At 44.2% G+C, this 18,346-nt stretch overlaps 1 protein-coding gene across 1 annotated transcript; it reads left to right on the plus strand.

Moving 5' to 3' along the window:
* Positions 1–7,856: 7,856 nt before the first annotated feature.
* Positions 7,857–15,413, plus strand: TNIP2 (TNFAIP3 interacting protein 2). The gene is made up of 6 exons (XM_065735846.1): positions 7,857–8,353; positions 10,460–10,765; positions 12,511–12,594; positions 13,118–13,399; positions 13,743–13,874; positions 14,327–15,413. Exons 1-6 carry the CDS (start codon positions 7,895–7,897, stop codon positions 14,606–14,608), a joined length of 1,545 nt encoding a protein of 514 aa, XP_065591918.1. The 5' UTR covers positions 7,857–7,894; the 3' UTR covers positions 14,609–15,413.
* Positions 15,414–18,346: the final 2,933 nt, after the last annotated feature.

Below are 18,346 nucleotides of genomic sequence, written 5' to 3' on the forward strand. Positions count from 1 at the left end.
AACACAAAGCGACCCCTTCCTTATTGTGGATACTTGGATAACAAACAGATGCCTACAACACCTCAGGGCTGTAGGACAGGATGGGGGCCGTGGCAGGACGGCCTCTGCATATTAACCACCTACACTGCTCTTTGGATCACCACCACGAGCCAAGAGCACATGCTTGTGCTGAACACAAGAGGAGCGGGTATTTCCCACTTCCATACCAGTTGCTGCACGCACTCATCTGCCCAGCTTATCTTTCCCAATCATCAACTCTGTATCACTTTCAAAACAGTGATGCACATGCTGGGAAAACAAAGCACGTTTCCCTAGCAGATTTCAAGTCAAAACTCATAAGTGGGAGATATTTGTTCAAATTACCCAGTGCCACCCATCTGAATTAATGGCAGTAATACACCATTGCCATCCTCCACCACGCTGAGCTTTCCAAAAGGCTTCACTTACCCATTTCACCACACCTCACAATGCATTTCATTCAACCACCCAGCCTGAAGACAAGCCAGGAGACAAGCAAGAGACACAGACCGGATCAGCATCAGCAGAGCAGGCAAACCCATCCTGCTGTTGTGCACCAGTGGGCAACAGCCGGTGGAATTCCCACAGTGCCAGCAGCAGCCCAGCACAGCCCAGCTCTGCACTGAAAGCAGCACAGCGTTTGCTGGCAGCACGACCGGCAGGAACAGCACTTCACTGCTCCACAAAATATAGCAATAAACACACAGGGATGACCTGGGAGAATGGCTCTTCGAATGCTGTGTGCTCTGCCAGAGTCGCTACAGAAAAGCCTCAGGTGTGGCAGCACCATGGTTCAATTGAGGCAAAAACATTCTGCAGCTGTTATGGAGATCCTCCAATACATTTGGAAGGTGCTGTTTCTTGCAGAGAATGGTTCCATTAGGCTACTCTGATCCATAGGAGACATGCTTTTGAGATGTTTGCTGTGGTTGCAGACATTACTGCCAGAAATGGGAAAAGGAGAGGTTGAAATTTTTATTTCAAGTATAATCCTCTACTATAGGTTGGCATTAATCTGTAAGTGAACCTGAGGAGGAAACAAAAATTGTTTTCTTTTCTAAACACCATTTTTTTCTATCAGCAAGAGTTATCAGAGGGCTGGAGCACCTCTCCTATGAGAAGAGCTTGAGAGAACTGGGTTTTAAACTAAGACAGAAGAGATTCATGTTAGATGTTGGGAGGAAGATTTCACTCAAGGTGGTGATGCACTGGAACAGGTTGCCCAGAGGTTGTGGATGCCCCATCGCTGGAGGCATTCAAGGCAAGGCTGGATGTGGCTCTGGGCAGCCTGCTCTAGTGGTTGGTGACCCTACCCATTGCAGGGGGGTTGAAACTGGAAGATCTTTGAGGTTCCCTTCAACCCAGGCCATTCTATGATTCTGTGATACAGGAACTCTGGTCCTGTTATCTGACATCCATAAAGTTGCCTCTTTGCACTCTTTTCCAAAGCCTTTCTGCTGTCCTGTAGCTCAAGCATTTATGTTTCTCCAGCTCACAGTCTTTCTATCAAAACTTAGAACAAATCTCCTGCTCTCTCACTATTTCTGCTTTCGTCATTCAAAACTGGAGGAAAAAAATCATTGCCTGCTTCTGTTAAATGAAACTTGCAAGCGCTTTCAAATGCTACAAAACACCAGTGTTCTTCACCATCTCTTTTTGGAGTAACTCTGTTTGGGATGGAGCTAACTTTCTTTACAAAAGCCCACATGGTGTTGTGGATTAAGTTTATGACAAGAGAAGTGCTCATGTGTTTTAGTTATTGCTGGACAGAGCTCATACAGCATCAAGGCCTTCTCTGTCGGTGCTGGGCAGGAGGAGAACTTCACTTCCTTTAAGTTTACAAGAAACCTGTACTTTTGCCTACAGGAAAGAACCATGAACAAAGAGTTGGATTCATTATCTAGCAAACTCATAGCTTTTCTTTCATTCTGAGAGACTTCCTGGATAGATCACAGGAAATCAGAAATGACAGAGATTATGTTTCACTTCTTAAAGCTTCTGGGTCAAGTGATGGTCATTGCCACAGCTACAGAAATTCAGACAGAACTACTACAAAACGTAGTTCAATCTCTAAGTGACAGTAATGGTGTTGCAAGAGTGAAGGACTACAGGTACAACAGAAGAAAAGTCTGTAGGGAGAGATGGGCAAACTCATCTGAGGAAGTGCACCTGGTCTCATATAGCTTCCTCCAAACCATCCTATACTCTCTTGTAACATCCTTTGATGTATTAAAATGGCCTAATTTTGGTAAACAGAGGACAGTTTTCCAACCAGCTCTCAGAGGAAAAATCATATTTGCTGATCAGTGACATGGAAACCGTGTCTCCACGGTTATCCTTTAAGTTCAAAACCAGTGTTTCTGACACCAATCCCTTAAATGTCTGTCAATCTCCATGCACTTGCACTAGAATGCCACAGTTAACTTTCTCACTGCTGATTTCTAAGCATTTCAGTATTCACCTTCTTAAGAAGAGCAAGGCATCAATTTAAAAAATATATAATAGGCAATTCTGTTATCAGTTTTAAGATAAAACTTTGGGTTTTTGTCTAAGAATTAAGTGAGTCTAACTGAAAACTGAGTATGGCCTTCATTCTGTGGACCGGACATGCAATCATTTGTAGTCTTTTTGCCTTTAAACCGTCTGCAACAGTATGTCATTATTATTTCTGCAAGATTCAAATGGCAAAGCAAACATAAAAATGAACAGACTTACTCAAGGTCAGGCAGTATGCACAAGGCAAGAGATGGCAGAAATCAGCGCCGCATATCTCAATTTATGTTCTCAAACACAATCCATTAGATGGTGACCTCCTTATTCATTAAATATGCTAGTAATTCTCATCAGGAACTTTGAAGAAAATGATAGATCTCGAGTTCCCCGTGGACTGTCCTCTAATGTTTATGGGAAAAAAGACTGTTCCATAATTTTCCCTGAGTTGTCTGCTCTAAAACACGTTAATTCTGTAACAAACTCAACATTTTGCATACATATAATTAGCTGCAGAAAGCATATTATTCAGATCCAACAAGATCTATTCCTCTTGAACAGCAAATCTGAGTTCCTACCTCTGAAGGACACCCATGAAAAACATTGCAATGGCACTCTCCAGGAGTCAGCACTTTGAAGAAAGGTGTTTCTTGTGGTATTCTGTTTGAACTTTCCATAACCACACACTCCTGCATGTCCACATTGGGCCCCATTATTGTGCTGAGGCTGAACAGGTACTGCTACACAGTACCTTGGCCACACTATTTGTTCACACTCCTTGAACTCTTTTTGAGAGCATGAAGTGTCAAAATCACCATAAAATGTGATGGACAACACTCTACAGTTAAGATTACACAGATTCTGGCTTATAACAAAATACATTCACATGAGTATTAAAGTTCTCAGCAATTGCTATCTCTACAGCATTATTTCCTCATTTTACTGCACAGAAGACTACACTGATGACTCAAACTTAAAACAGATGAACACTGCTTTCCCCAGTCCTGCCAGAATGATCACTGCATTTTCTTCTTCACACAGACTGAGACATGGAGCATCAGGGGAACGTTACCAGGCAGTGTCTTGTGAAGCATGAAACTGAATAGATTTTGGGTAAATGCTGCTATTTATGTAGAAGTGGTGTGGTGTTGGGGGGAGAGTGCTTGGTGTAGTAAGGGCACTTCTACTTTCTTGCTCCATTCACTTTATGCCTCTTGACACTTCTTCAGAATTCTATCTCTGAGCAATGTTTCACCATCATCAAGCACAAGGACATCCTAAGAAGCCTGCAGTACCTCTATTCTGACTTACTCATGGAGCCATCTACTTGAGTACAATTTCTTTTGAGGTTTCTTATGGGAAAACTCCATTCTCAATCAAAAAACAAACACTTAGAGCATGTGAATGAAACTTTTCTCTCCCCAAACCCCAGGGACCTATTTGCTCTCTAGGTCAGAAAAACTTAAGAAATGTGTCAGCTGATGTTCTAGTTAGAATGAGTGTCTGCATCAGAGATACCACAGAGCCTGCATTCAGGAGCTCCACAACGTGGGATTCATGTGCAAGACAAACTCAGAAAATATCAGATTTTCACCTGCAACCTTTTGTTTCCACTCTTGCAATTGAATGACTGGCATTTCACCATGGTTAAAACATCTGATTTTCCTTTTTCCTTTTTCCTCTTTCCCTCCCCTCCCCTCCCCTCCCCTTCCCTGCTCCCCCACCCTTCCCCCCTTCCCCCCTTTCCTCCCTTCTTTCTTTCCTTCTTTCCTTCTTTCTTTTTCTTTCTTTCTTTTGCTTTAAATTGCCTGGAGCTTGAGGAAAGGTAACAGAAATCAGACAGCTCAAAGCACTCTGCATTGATCAATGCAAAAGAAAATCCCATCAGTCTATACAGGATCCCCAGAGGATCACATGTTAAGAATGTCAGAGCTGAGGAGTTTCCTGCAACCTGAAATGGGTTTGTTCGGAGTATCAGTTTTTAGGAGAAAGTGTCCTATGACCGACACAAGTCAGCACTTCTCACCAGGAATAGATAATGATGGGCAAACCCCTCAGTTTAATAATCAAGCCCGAAGAAGTCATTTGCTTGTAAGTAGAAGTGGTGGCTGTAGTGCTGAGTCTGTGAGCATGAAAATGCTCTCAAGTTTTTGAGACCTTCTGAGTTTTCACATTCCTCTAAATAAAACTACAGCTCGAACTCATGATGGAGCTGCAAGGACTGAGCATAGTACACCAGCTTCTCAGATTGAGGGAGCATCACGACTAGAAATAAACTGCAGTCTGCAAAGACAGATCCAGTGAACTGGTACTACTGAGCCACGGGCAAACAAAAGAGACACTGCAAAAAGTAAAGATAGCAAGAAGAAAAAGACTCCCAAAAAAGATCTGGGTGTACGGGTGGATGGCAAGCTGGACGTGAGCCAGCAGCGTGCCCTTGCAGCCCAGAAAGCCAACTGTATCCCAGACTGTATCAAAAGACATGTGGCCAAAAGCAGGGCGAGGGAGCTGATCCTGCCCCTGTGCTCTGCTCCTGTGAGAGCAGGGCCTGAAACAGAACAACTACTTAGTGGAAGCAATATCCATCACAGGATAAAGAAACCTGAACCAAAAGGCAGAATGCAGCAAAGATCTAAAGCATTAAAGTGTAACAGAGCAAAACAGAAAGAAGCGTATTGCTTGGACATCAAACTGATCAAAAGGCACAAATAAGATATGCAGATGTGCATATCCTGTTTATCTACTCTCACCCATAAAGATGAGGCTGAACTGCCTAAGTCCAAATAAAGGCAAAAAGAAGAGTTAGTGAAAAGCAAGCAGATTGCTTCATATCTGTCCCACTTCGTGGCTCCTCATTCTGGCTATTCCAGCCACACTGTGATTAGGGTCCTGGGAATTTGCCCAAAACAGCAAAACACTTCGGGTTTTGGCATTCTCCAAAGTTCAAATCAGATAAAAAACACATGGAAAAACTTACACTTGAAAGAAATGAAAACCATACTATTTCTCCTAACAACACTAAATACTGTATGTGTATAAACTGAAAACATGACTGAAAGAAAAATGTTGCAATGCAGACCAGAAACTCAAAGCAGAGAAATAACCACATTTGTACGTAATAGCAGTGAGATCACCCAGCCTGGGAGTACTGAATGTCCCCACAGTAACCTCTCAGGTTTCCCATTCCAACATGTGGAACAGCGAATTCACAGAACAACCAACACAATACCATATATAAAGGATGTTTACAGAAGGGCAGTAAACACGGCTGTGGATTTGTGTTAACCTATGAGTCACAGAAATATAAACTCTGAATGCGTTTAGCACAAAACTTAGACTGTCAAACACACGCAGGGCTCTGAGTTGGGCATCTTCGGTAGAGATGAGAACTCAGAGCTGTATCAGGGGATGTCACTGGGGCCAGTAAGTCAGCACTGACTTTCTACTCCTGTTTGCACTGCAGAGTCAACAGCAAAGGAGGTGTGGACTGCTGTTGATTCAACATCATACAGCAGCAAGAGGATTGCTTGCTACTTTTGAATCAGTTCTGTTTATTAGGTCAGCCAAAAGCCCCGGAACATCTTATGAGTGCCATTAGGCCACAGCTTGCCTTCCAAGAACACTAGTGGCGATGTGAGACAGCTGCAACCAATCCACTGTGCCAAACAACACCTGGAGATCACAGCTAAAAAACTGCATGAAGTAGCACAGAGCATACCTGCTGTTCTGTACTTCTGTTCACAATTACTGCACGTAACAAGCCATCATTTCAGTGTCTCACACTGAGAAATGACCAACGCAGTGCCTCTCACCACACCAGCTGCTTTATCAGCAAACGTGCTGAGCTGAAGGCAATCCAGGAAAAGCCAGGTCACTGCGAACACGTCGCAGGGTCTGACTCACATTCTGGCACAGCTTCCAGTCACTGAATTCCCGAGAATTCCTCCACATTTCAGAACTGACAAAAGGGAACAGTCATCCAAGGGCATGCCCAAGAACCTAAGGGATCCATTTCTTACTCAGGATTTACGCAGGGCAAATTTCCCTCAAGCCAGTGGTGTTTTCCTCTGGCTTTATTCAAAGATCCATTCAGATCGGGATTTCAGTAATCAGATGCGATGCTTAATTTTAATATATTGATACTGCATTAGGAACACAACTGCTTTATAAGCTATTCTTTTTGCTAACTGCCTAAACTTGCTGATGTTGGTCTGAAGATGCTGCTGCCATATCTGCAGATGCTTGGGGCTCACTAGCTGAACTGGCAGGAAACCAAGCAGATTTCTCTGTTACTTGTACGTTGCCATTTGTTTCTACAACAAATTTCATCAGCCAACAAAAGCAGTTTTGCTTCAAATTTTTCACTCAGGGCTGACGGTGGTACAACGATACCAAAAATGGAAATTAATACATTGTTTTTTTGCTTTTCTTATGAACAAGCATGAAAACTACAAAATGCTGGAGTTTTTTAGGGGCAAACTTTCATTCGTTCCTAGGAAAAAGTGTCTTATGGTTGCAGCACATAACTCTGTCTTCAATTAATGGGTCAAAATCTGCGTTTGCTCCACATCTTCACATCCCATGATTTCAGTGTGTAACGATGGAGTATCAGCACTAGAAAAAAGATGAAATACCCAGAGTAGCGCAGCCATGCATCCCGGGCAGGCCTGTCACCATTTTCTCCCGCGCGGAGTCTGGAATCTCCGTGAATTCAACTTGTGTTCGTATAAACAGCAAAACTAACTGCTGAACGTGAGCTGGACGTTTGGAAAAACGAGGTCAAGAGCAGAGATGGCACTGAGGGATGGCACTCAGCGTCCGTGAGGGACGGGCTGGGTTGGACCAGGTGAGCGCGGAGCTCTTCGTTAACCTTAACAACGCTACTGCATCCGGTTGCTGCTTAATCCTTTCCAGCGTGACTCAGGTAACAAAACAACCGAACCTACAGAGGCTGCGGCCCTCAGCCCCGCAGCCGGGGGGTGTGAGCGGGCCGGGCTGCGGGTGGGGTGGGGTGGGGGGAAGTCCCCTCCCCGCGCCCGGAAATCCCCGCAGCTCCTATCGGGACGGCTCCTGCTGGGACGGCGCGGCGCTTTCGCAACGCCGGATGAGCCCCGGCTCGCAGCCCCCCGCCGCTCTCAGCACCGTAAGCCCCTCGCTGTCCTCCTCCTCCGCGGCCCCAGCTCCCAGCCCGCCCCGACCCGGCTCCGGGAGCCGCGGGGTTCCCCCGCTCGGCGCCCCGGGGCAGCGCAGCCCGCCCCGCTGCGGGCTTCCCCGCTCCGTAAGCGGCGGCGGGGCGGGACCTGCAGCCTTAAATGCGTGCGGCCCCTCCTGCGCTGGGGGGTGGGGGGAGGTGGAAGAGCGAAGCCGGCCCCGCTCCGCGGTTCGCATGCAGCTCGGCCCGGAGGACGGAGAGAAGGGGCGGCGGTGCGAGCGGACCCCGTCCCCCCCCGCTATGTGCTCGGTGAGCGAGGCCGGCAGCGCGGACCCGCTGGTGTCCCGCTTCAGGCAGGTGGAGGAAACGCTGGAAAAGCTGCACCGCGAGAACAGGAGCCTGAAGAGCAAAGTGCCGCGCTACAATGCGCTCTGCGCGCTGTACCACGAGTCCGCCCAGCAGCTGAAGCAGCTCCAGCTGCAGCTCGCCGCTAAGGACGCGACGGTGCGGGAGCTGCGGGGCAGCCTGGCCCGGCAGCAGCAGCAGCAGCAGCAGCGGCGGGGAAGCAGCGAGGCGGTGGCCGAACCCGCCCCGTCGCTGGTGGAAAGCTTGCTGGAGCAGCTGGGGCAGGCCCAGGAGCGGCTGCGGGACTGCGAGCGGCACTCGGCGCTGCGGGTGGAGGAGCTGAGCCAGGTGAGGCCGGGCCCGCTGACACCGCCGTGGGCTCGGGGCTGCACCGCGGACGCACAGCGAGGCGGTGCGAGCCGTCACGGAGCTGTTGTGAGAGCTGGGGATGGTCGGCGTGGAGGGAGAGAAGGCTCCGAGGAGAGCTGAGAGCGGCCCTTCCCTACCTAAAGGGGGGAAGGTTGGGATAGGGCAAGGGGAAATGGTTTCAGACTAGAAGAGGAGAGGTTAAATGGGGTGTAAGGGGTAAAAGTTTTGTGCAGTAGCAGTGGTGAGGCACTGGAATGGGTTGCCCGGCTGTGCCGGCCCTGGACGCAGCCGAGGTCAGGATGGATGCCCGGAGCACCCGGTGGAGCTGTGGGTGTCCCTGCTGATAGCAGGGGAGGAGGACGAGGCGGCCTTCAAGGCTCCCTTCCAACTCAGAAGTACCTGTGCACCAGAAACAGTTGGTACAAGTGAAGGACAAACGATAGGTAACACCCCTTTCTCTGTTACTCTCTTGAAAGCAGTGGTTGGTGTTGTACTGACAGTCATCGTGCTTCAGTATCAGGAGACTTGAACTCTGCATAGTGACAAGACAGACTGGGGGAGATAGGATCCCTTTTGTGACACAGCACAGAGCTGTGCTCCCCCCCCTCTCCCCCAGGCACTATTTTTGGGGCTGTCGCTAAGACTTTCCCATGCTCAGTCTTACAATGCTTGAAGAATTTTTAAGCTTTTCTTTCTGTACGAAGCTGTATGAAGGAGGAATTTCCAAACCAAGAAGCAGTACTTAAAACTGAAACAAGTGTTTCTGTCATAAGCCGTCTCTTGACCTAATGTTTATACAAAACATTTTCCACATATGACACTCACCTAAAATGCGTGTAAATGTGTTCAGGTCTGGAAATTTGTAGTAAGAGGTGATCTCAGTGGCACTCACAGACCGGTGGGATCCAAATACGTTCTGGAGCCTGACACTGAATGCCTTTAATCTGTAGCAAAGGGGAAATTCAGCACAACGTGAAAGAATTTAAATGTCAGTAATGAGTACTATTTCTGTAAGTTACACTGGAAATTTTATTTTTTTTTTATTTTTAGAAATAAATGTTTTTTTCTATTCTGAAACACTGAAAATGCCACCACTAAAAATAACAACAAATGAGATGCTTTCTGAAGTTGGAGGCCCATGTGGTGGAGGTGATTTCTCTGGCATACATCCCATCAGTGCTCCTGAAGAACTGATGGGGTCAAGTCAAGCTTGAATCCTTGCTCAGGGCAGCACTGGCTCTGCAGAGGTCTGCCACCCACCAGTGTCCTTTGCGTTTTGGGGATGATGGGCACAGGCTGCTTTTGGCCAAGCCAGGGCTGGTGTACTGTGGATGCATGCTACCTGAGAGCAGTTGTACCTGTCAGTAAGCTGGCTTCTTTCCTCTCAGAGGACAGGTTAGATGCTAACGTGATGCAGTGTGGATGACCCACGGTCTTGATTCAGCAAGAATGTGCAGCAATGAGATACGCGTTTCTTTTATAAGAGTTTCCCAGGAGTCAGCTATGTTGGAGCCAGCTATTGCCAATAGTTACTGCTGCTAAAGGATTTAACTTTGTTTGCTTGTCCTTATCACTCATCCTTTCTTAGGTGGGAGAGCTGCTGCTCTGCTTTGCCCTTGTCACAGTTCCAGGCAATAAGGATGCTTGTTTTTTTTTTTTTGTTAAGATGACTTACCAGCTCCAGTATCTTTTTGGAGGCAAATCTCTACTGTCTGGTCATTTATAATGCAGGACTAGGAGGCATTTCTCAGTTGCCTCAGTTATTCCTTTTAAGTGCTTCTTGTAAGTTCCATCTTTGTTTTGTAGCTGCTGTAAATGGATTTCATAATATCTTGGCACATTTCTGCATGTTTCTGTTGTGCTGACCAGGAAGTGCTTGGATGGCTGCCTGGGCAGTTTCTGACTCTGACTGATCTGTCAGTTCTAAGGTTGTGTGTTACATAGAAATGATTTATTTTTACCTTTTAACTACTTTGCAGGGAGCATAGCAGCAATATGGAATCACCACAATGTTAAAATTCAATCTTACGTTTTGGCTTTTGCGTTCACTTCACTTCAAATAACTTCCTCCTTCCTTATGTTTAGGAAGTGCAGAAGTTGAATCAGCAGCTAGAGGAGAAAAACGCTGAGATAGAGCAGATGATAAATCAGCCTCCATATGAAAAGGAGAGAGAAATCTTACGACTTCAGAAGAGCTTGGCAGAGCGAGAGAAGGCGCAGGCCACCAGCGATGTTCTGTGCCGGTCACTCACGGATGAAACTCATCAGCTTCAACGCAAATTAGCATCCACAGCAGAAATGTGTCAGCATCTGGCAAAATGTTTAGAAGAGAAGCAAAGAAAAGAGAAGGGGAATTCGGATGACCAGATTGCTACTGAAAGATCTAATCAGGTATTTTTCAGCTGCTATGTTTTGTGCGTGTACTAATAGCTTCTGAAGTACTCTTTATAACACAGTTACGTTTCTCACTGCTTTCTAATTGTGCCTTCAAATAATTTTTGCATGGTGAAAAAACTACAATGGTCACCTCTGAAGAACTGAACTACCATCAGTTGGGGGTTGAAGCAGTTGTCAGGCACTTAAGTTCTGTCCATCTCATTTTTCTCTGACTTTTCATGGGCATTTATAACCTCAGCAACTCCCTGACTGCAGTTCTTCCCTGCACAGACAGCAGGCAGATTCCTTCTTGAGGCTGAAGAACGTGTGCATCACCAGATGGTGCTGAGTTTTTGAGGGCAATATGTGATGATTGCTGTAAGCAACTAAGTCACAAAATAAGGAATAATTTTCTTAAATGTAGTATTTCAATTAATAACTCTATAGCACGTGGCTTTGCGTGTGTAGTACGGAGCTACAGAAAGTTGGTTAGGAAAGAGCAGGTAAAGCATCTTACCTATTTTTGCTCTGGGGTTCCCCTTTGCCCTCCCACTCTAAGATAATGCTTCTCTCCAGCAAGCGTGTTTAGACAAAGTGCTTTGTGATAGGAAAGGGGCAGAAATGTCCTGGGGGGGAGGGGGGGTGCAAACACCTGGATTTTGTCACACTGTTGTGGCTTTACAACATCACTTTAGTTGGAGCCTTTCAGTGAAGGTGGTTCCAGAAACCACGGTGGGTTGCAGTGATGAAGTAATTCATGAAAATACCAGAACTGAATACCATTAGAGCTGCTGTCTCTTAAAACCAGTGCTGTAGCACTGTGTAGCACGTATAGTTCTGTCGTGTGATTTCATTATGTGGTGGTAAAGCTGTGTTTTGGATGATCGTGCACCAATGATTTTGTGATAAATACATGTGTGGGTCCCTTCCCCTCTGTTAAACACTCAAGGAGCACTTCTAAAGGAAACTTAATCACGTTAAAATTACCTCTAAGAAATAGTAGAGGTGGAGTTGGTATAAGAAAGAAGGACTGTATAAGGGACTTGAAGCTTCCAGTGTTCTCATACGTGATATAATTGATAAAAAGGAAACTCGATTGACTTTGATGTATGTAATAACTAGCTAACCTTGTCCAGCGGGGACTTCCCTGTTGAAGAGAAATTTCAGAGGCAAGTACTAGCTGATTCTAGGGAATTTTGTACAAAAGTGATCTAAATTACTCACGTACACTGGGGTTTTTTTAAAGCAGATGTCACAACTGTAAAAAAAAAAAAAAAGTTGTATCCTTTCAGTCAGTTTAGCATGCAGCTTTTTTTAAGAGTGATTTCTTCCTTGTAGTAGCCAAAATTGGCAGTAATAGCAGAGTGAGATGAAGGCATGTATGTGCCCCGTCATGCATTTTTCCCCACTCCAAATACAGTTTCCAGTAACCCCAAGTAAACTGTCTACACTGCTGACAACAGCACCTGACCCGTTGGCATGTGAGTTATAGTTGGCCTTGTTGCTTTAGGAGGCTTAGAGTGCAACCTGATTTTGAGACCACACAGACATACTTAAAAGCAGTACCAAGTTAGTGAAAAACTGATTATGTTGTGCTTATTAAGGTGAAAAGCTGTATGCTATTCTCTTAGTATAGCATAAGAATTACAGAGAAAGAAGGAGGCAAATGTATGTATTTGTTACTGATAGCAAGTACTTACAAGAGAAGTTACCTCCAGTATAACAGCATAGCTAAATAACACTTTATCTGAAATTTACAGGTATTAGACAATGAAACTCCACTTCAAGCCCTCATATGCAAACTACAAGATGAAAACAGAATGTTAAAACAGAAAGTAGCTCATGTGAGTACTTCTATGTTATACAAAATGGGATTATTTTGAATTACAGTACTTGGATTAACTGGGTTTTACCCCTTCCAGTTTAATGCAATTCCCAGATTGGTTTAGTCTTTTCAGCATTGTCTCTGTTCTCTTGACAAATAACAGATTATTACGTTATTTTAAATATAATTTGGTTGTTAAAAATACTGCAGAAGGAAATGGCCTTCTTGTTCCTTCCCTGCATCAGTATTCCACTCTGGAAGAATGGCACCAGTCTGAGGGTGACTACCAACCCTTCCCATTCCATGTGATTTAATGCTATCTCTATGGCTTGGCAGATGGGGAAGGCTTCCTATGAAGACCCAGCTTATAGCATAATGACCTTCTATGCTCCCATGAAGTAGCTCATCAACACTCAGCGGTTGAGTCAGCATATTATATAGTATATGTGTAGAGAAATTTGGGTCCTGCCCCTATAGACAGTCTATGAAAGCCTGGAAGGTTGCATCTTTGTGTTGTATGACATTGCTGGGTGGTCTTTCAGGTGGAAGACTTGAATGCAAAGTGGCAGAAGTATGATGCCAGTAGAGATGAGTATGTGAAGCGACTCCACTTGCAGCTGAAAGAGCTGAAGTCACAATTGGAACAGCAGCATGGGATATCTTCAGCACAAACCAATTCTGAGCTGATGCAAAAGGAGATACTCCGACTAAACAAGCTACTGGAAGAAAAAATGAATGAGTGCAAAAAGTCAAGGAGAGAATTAGAAGACATGAAGAAGGCTAGAGAAGGAGATAATGAGCGCATACAAATGCTGGAGCAACAGGTTAGTAATTTCCCCCCCCCCCCCATTAGATTTGAGACTTCTTTCTTTTCCCCCAGACCTCAAATCTTTTCCTTCTGCCACTTGTCTTGCCTCATCTGGCTACTTATCAACACTTGGAAGAAGAAACCCTACTTAAAGAATACGTGCAGTTCTGCTGCCATTAATATTTTGTCAAAAAAAAAAGATCTAAAAAGTATAACTGCCATTAAAGCACAGATGTAATAGAAACAACATACTGAGATTCTGAAAATAAGGGCTTACAGAGTGAAGACTCTCAGCCTCAACTCTTAAACCCAACCTGCCATACTCTAACTTAGTTAACATACTAACAATTCTTTTTCAGGTCCTGGTTTATAAAGATGATTTCACGTCAGAAAGATCAGACAGGGAACGAGCACAGAGTAAAATACAAGAACTTCAGCTAGAAGTTTCATGTCTGCAACACCAGCTAGCAAGAAAACAAGAAGGCAAGAAGGTAAGCAAGTGAAACAACAGTTTTTCAAACGAGAACATCTCATCTAAAATGTACTTTTAAAAAACATTAAAAAAAACTTAGTGCTTCTAAAGGCATTTCAGTTTGTGCAGCTATCAGAAACTGTTGCTTTGTGTCTGTGCTCCAGTGGAGATGCATCCCACTACATACAAATCTCTTTCCAGTCCTTTTTCCCTCTTTTCACTGACCACAGTAATTGTGAATCGTTATAAGGAAGACAGAGAAAATTGACTTTGGTAACAAAAGGGCATCTTCAAAGTAGCATGCTAGCTCTGTCCTGTTTTCTACAAGTCTGCTTTTCTGAATCAACGTTGCCTATTCTATTTGCAAATCTTCAGCTAAAAACCTAAGCCTCGGTTCAGATAAAGGTGGTAAAATGATTTTGAAGAATATACTTCATTTTTTTTTCCAACAGCTCTTCTTTGTCTTTCTAGGACTCCAGAGACACGAGCAGTCGTTTCAGAGTTCACACTGGTAACCAAAATCATGTGCATCTACAGACAAAAGTTGAACATCTACGAGGCAGCAACCCAGGCCAACCAGGCACAAGAAGAATAGCCTCACAATCTGAGCAGACTTCCCCACCTGCAGACAATGGGAACTCAGGATCAGAGGGCAGGGCACAGGGTGAACTTAGATGTCCTCACTGTATGAGATTTTTCAGTGATGAACTCAGTGATGAATTTCTCAAGCACGTTACGGAATGCTGCCAGTGACAATGTGATGTGGGGCACATAAATCAATCACTACTTTATAGACAGTAAAACTTGGAAAACTTAGCCCAACTCCTATAGTCCTAGATCAGAGTAATTCAAATGGACAGCTCTTAGGAACTAGGAGGATGAACAGGATCTACCTCTTACTTGATTTTGCCTTCTCTTGGACTGCATGAAAGACTCTGACAAAAAGCAAAATGTTTCTGTGAAGAACTTAACTGCGAGCAATGCAAGCATAATGCAAATTCTACTACAAACTAAAGAAAACAAAACTCACAGTAGACTGCAGTTTGACTTTTGAGTCAAACTGTTCCCAGCAGTCTGAAGGTGTGTGGAAAAGAGTCACCGAACTCAAAAACATCACTCTCTTCCAAACAGTGTGTGCTGAAGAATGCGGGAGGAGCAGTTTGGCATAAGATAGGAAAAATCTTCCTGTCCTTTATCTGGATTAAAAGTGAAAGTATTTTCTTGGAGACTGAAGCTGAACTTTCAGACATCTTACCTGAAAATCCTTATGTTCAACTGAAAGCAAGAGAAGTAAAGAAAACTTCCAAGGGCTGGTTGTTGACTAACACTAGCCTGTCTCTTTGCACAGAAACAATGTACAGGGATATTTATTTTTTTTTCTGTGCCATAAATAATTCACACATTTGCAAAGGTGTTTGTATAATTATTGTATTCCAATTTTACTTAAGTATTATTTTTTATAATAAAAGCGGTTGTGCAGTTGCTTTACTGTAGTCAAAACTGTCTTTTAGTGTAAAGTTAAAAAGTCAAAGTATGTTAGCTAGTGGCTAACTAAATGTCACGGTTTCAGGTATGAGTTATTCCTTTCTGCAGTGATAACCAGCATCCCAAACTATATTCAAATACACTGAAAGTCACTCATTTTGGAGGACAAATGACATTTCAGATGTATGAGAATATGTTTAATGCCCTACACTGCTGCATAACATTTGGGACTACGCCACTGCTAGATTAAATATCTTCATGTCCTGACTGCACGGGAGGCAGTCCCTGAGCTGTATGAGGAAGCTGTTTTGAGAACAAAGATTAGACCTTACAATGTCTGCACAATAGGGCTGGAGGATTTTTCTCAGCCATAGCTCCCAGTATTTCTTAATAGGTCACAGCTAAATGATGTATAGAAAAATAAACCAAAGAAATCCAGCCACCCTATTTAACACCACCTTTGTCTTCTGCTTTGCTTCCTTTTCAGGAGCACACTTAAAGAGGATTGTGCATTTGCACAGGCTATAGTGGTATTATTTTTTACTTCCCCCTCAGCTTCCAATAATTATAAGGATTTTTTATAGCATCAACTTGATCTCCCATAGAGAGGAGTCGCTCTTGGTGAACAGCAGCTTGCTAGGAGTTAAATCCAATCTCCAGTTTATTTTCCCACACGGCACTGAATTTTGATCTGTTCTCTTCTTCCTGTTTCCATGTAGTTTCAACATAAGTACATGAACAAAATGTCCTTTGCTGTGGTCCACGTTCACAAAGCTTGTGGGGAAATGGTACACTCCTCTCTCCCCACCACACATAGCAAAGCACCACAGCAGTGCTGTCTGTGTGATGAACATCTGGATGGTTGCAGAGCAGCTGGAAGAACTAGAACTTCACAGAGGGAAAGCTGCTCTCCTTGGATGAAAGGGAATTTCCTTTCCTTGGGACAGCAGTAGTCCACCTCATGGCCCAGAGCCAATCCTTGAGCAAGATGTGTAAGAAATCCTGTGATTTTTAGGGTGACCATTTTGCACACTGCCTTCTAAGGTCTCAGAGATCAGACGTAGCACACAGAATATATGCTGAGAAAATTATGATTAAACTTCCTGTGGCATAAACTAATCTCTCAATGGTTATTTTATTTCTTTTGCCTGTTGTCTCCCTAGGCAAACCTTGTTTATGGTTTTAACATAAATTAGTACTAGCCTGTGGGTATAGTTGCACCGACTGAAATACAACTATATAGATACGGATGGAAGAATTAGATACAGGAAGCTGCAGTACACAGAAATCAACAGAAGATATCCTTGATATTGTTTCAAGTCTGTAAAATAGTTCCCTCCCTGTCAAAGCAGAGGTTGGAATGCAGTTCCTGGAAAAGGAAGATTCAGGTGAATTGAATGCAGGGAAACTGGGCCTACCAAGAGGGCCACGTTGACCCACCAAATGCAAACTGATCAAGTCATAGATCAAGCATAGGTCACAGCAAGTCTCTCAGAGCCTAAAGCTGTAAGATGAAAGACTGAAATTTGAATATCAGTGTCAAAAATCCAGGATAGATCTGCTGCCTTTCAGCATAAAAACACCTCAGCTTTGGGGCTATTTTACTACTTCCTATTTTTGCCCAACACTAGTAGGAAGAGCCATATCTATTTCTCTTTGTGCTTAACCAAGAAACCAATTAGACACTGTAAAACTAAACTACCAGTGTCTTCTACACACAAATGTTTGATTCAGCTTATAAGGCATACACGATCTGTCCTAAAAAAAGTCTTACCCAGTGCTTTGCCATCTCCTCTGCAAGCATAGCATACACATCAGTGCTTCCCAAGCAATTCCTACCAACTCCTACATCCACAGTTCAGGTTCCTCGAATTGTAAGCTGGTACCATCAGCTCCACTGCTCCAACACTGAAGTAAAAGCAGCCATCAATTCCCACCATTTTTGAACTCTTTATATTAAGGAAAGCTCCTCTGGCCTCACTCAGTTTTTCTCTGCCACTTGGATGGCTGTCCACACAGCCTGCATCTTGTTTGCTCAGACGGGGAAAGCAACACAGCTCCTTTCCCAACAGAAAGCAATGAAGACGCATGAGTAAGAAAGGAACTGCGTAAAATGAAAGCAGCATGAGCAGCATAAACTTTATGAACTTTCATAAACCGTTTGTACGACATATGTTCACTGAAAACATTTATAAAATTGCACAAACTCTTGAAACCATGCAGAAAGTCTTCATGACCGTATGCAACTCAGTCCCTTATGTGCTACATCAGCTGCCAAAGGCATCCAAGATAACCTGTTATCAGGCCCATTCTGATTTCTGACAATGATTTCTCGCTCTGATGAGCAGTGCCTTTACTTGAGAGGCAGAACAGTACTAAAAGGCAGGCAGATGTCCCCCTGCAGGTCTGTGATATCTTGAAGAAGACAGGTAACTGCCTCTAGGCCTTGTATGAATGTATTATCACACATTCAGAGATGCCCGGGTGTATTTGTCCATCTCTCCTCATGATTAAGCCCATCCCTTCTCCTAGAATTGCTCTCTCTTTAGAATCACTCTCCTCAAGTTTTGCTGTCCAAAGCAGCATGAGTTCAGAGCCAGGGTTGCCACAAACAATAAGGTTTTCAGACCACGGATTCAGTCCCGAGTGGTAGCAAGTCGGCCTTCACAGCTGCAGGACTTAACGATACTATATTCTGGTTGGGGTTTTAAAGCTGTTTACTAATAATGCCAACTATGGTGGTTGCCATGCAGAAATAGGCCCTCAGCACATTACCACGACAGCAACTGTAGGCAAGAGTGACTCACTGAATCACAGAAGAGACAAATGGGAGAAACCTCAGCAGTTAGTCCCCACCCCAAAAGCCCCAAGAGAGAGAAGATCAACAATCTAGTTGCCTTCTGTAGCACAGAAAGTACAGAACTACAGAACCAATAGCCTAAAAATCCTCACAAATTTTCAGCAACTTTAAGGCAATGCGTTTCCCCCTCCAACAATTTACAGGGC

Source organism: Cyrtonyx montezumae, unplaced genomic scaffold, assembly GCF_038088225.1.
Source record: "Cyrtonyx montezumae isolate F1298 unplaced genomic scaffold, pur_monq_1.0 scaffold_2, whole genome shotgun sequence".
In the NCBI taxonomy this organism is placed as follows: Eukaryota; Metazoa; Chordata; class Aves; order Galliformes; family Odontophoridae; genus Cyrtonyx; species Cyrtonyx montezumae.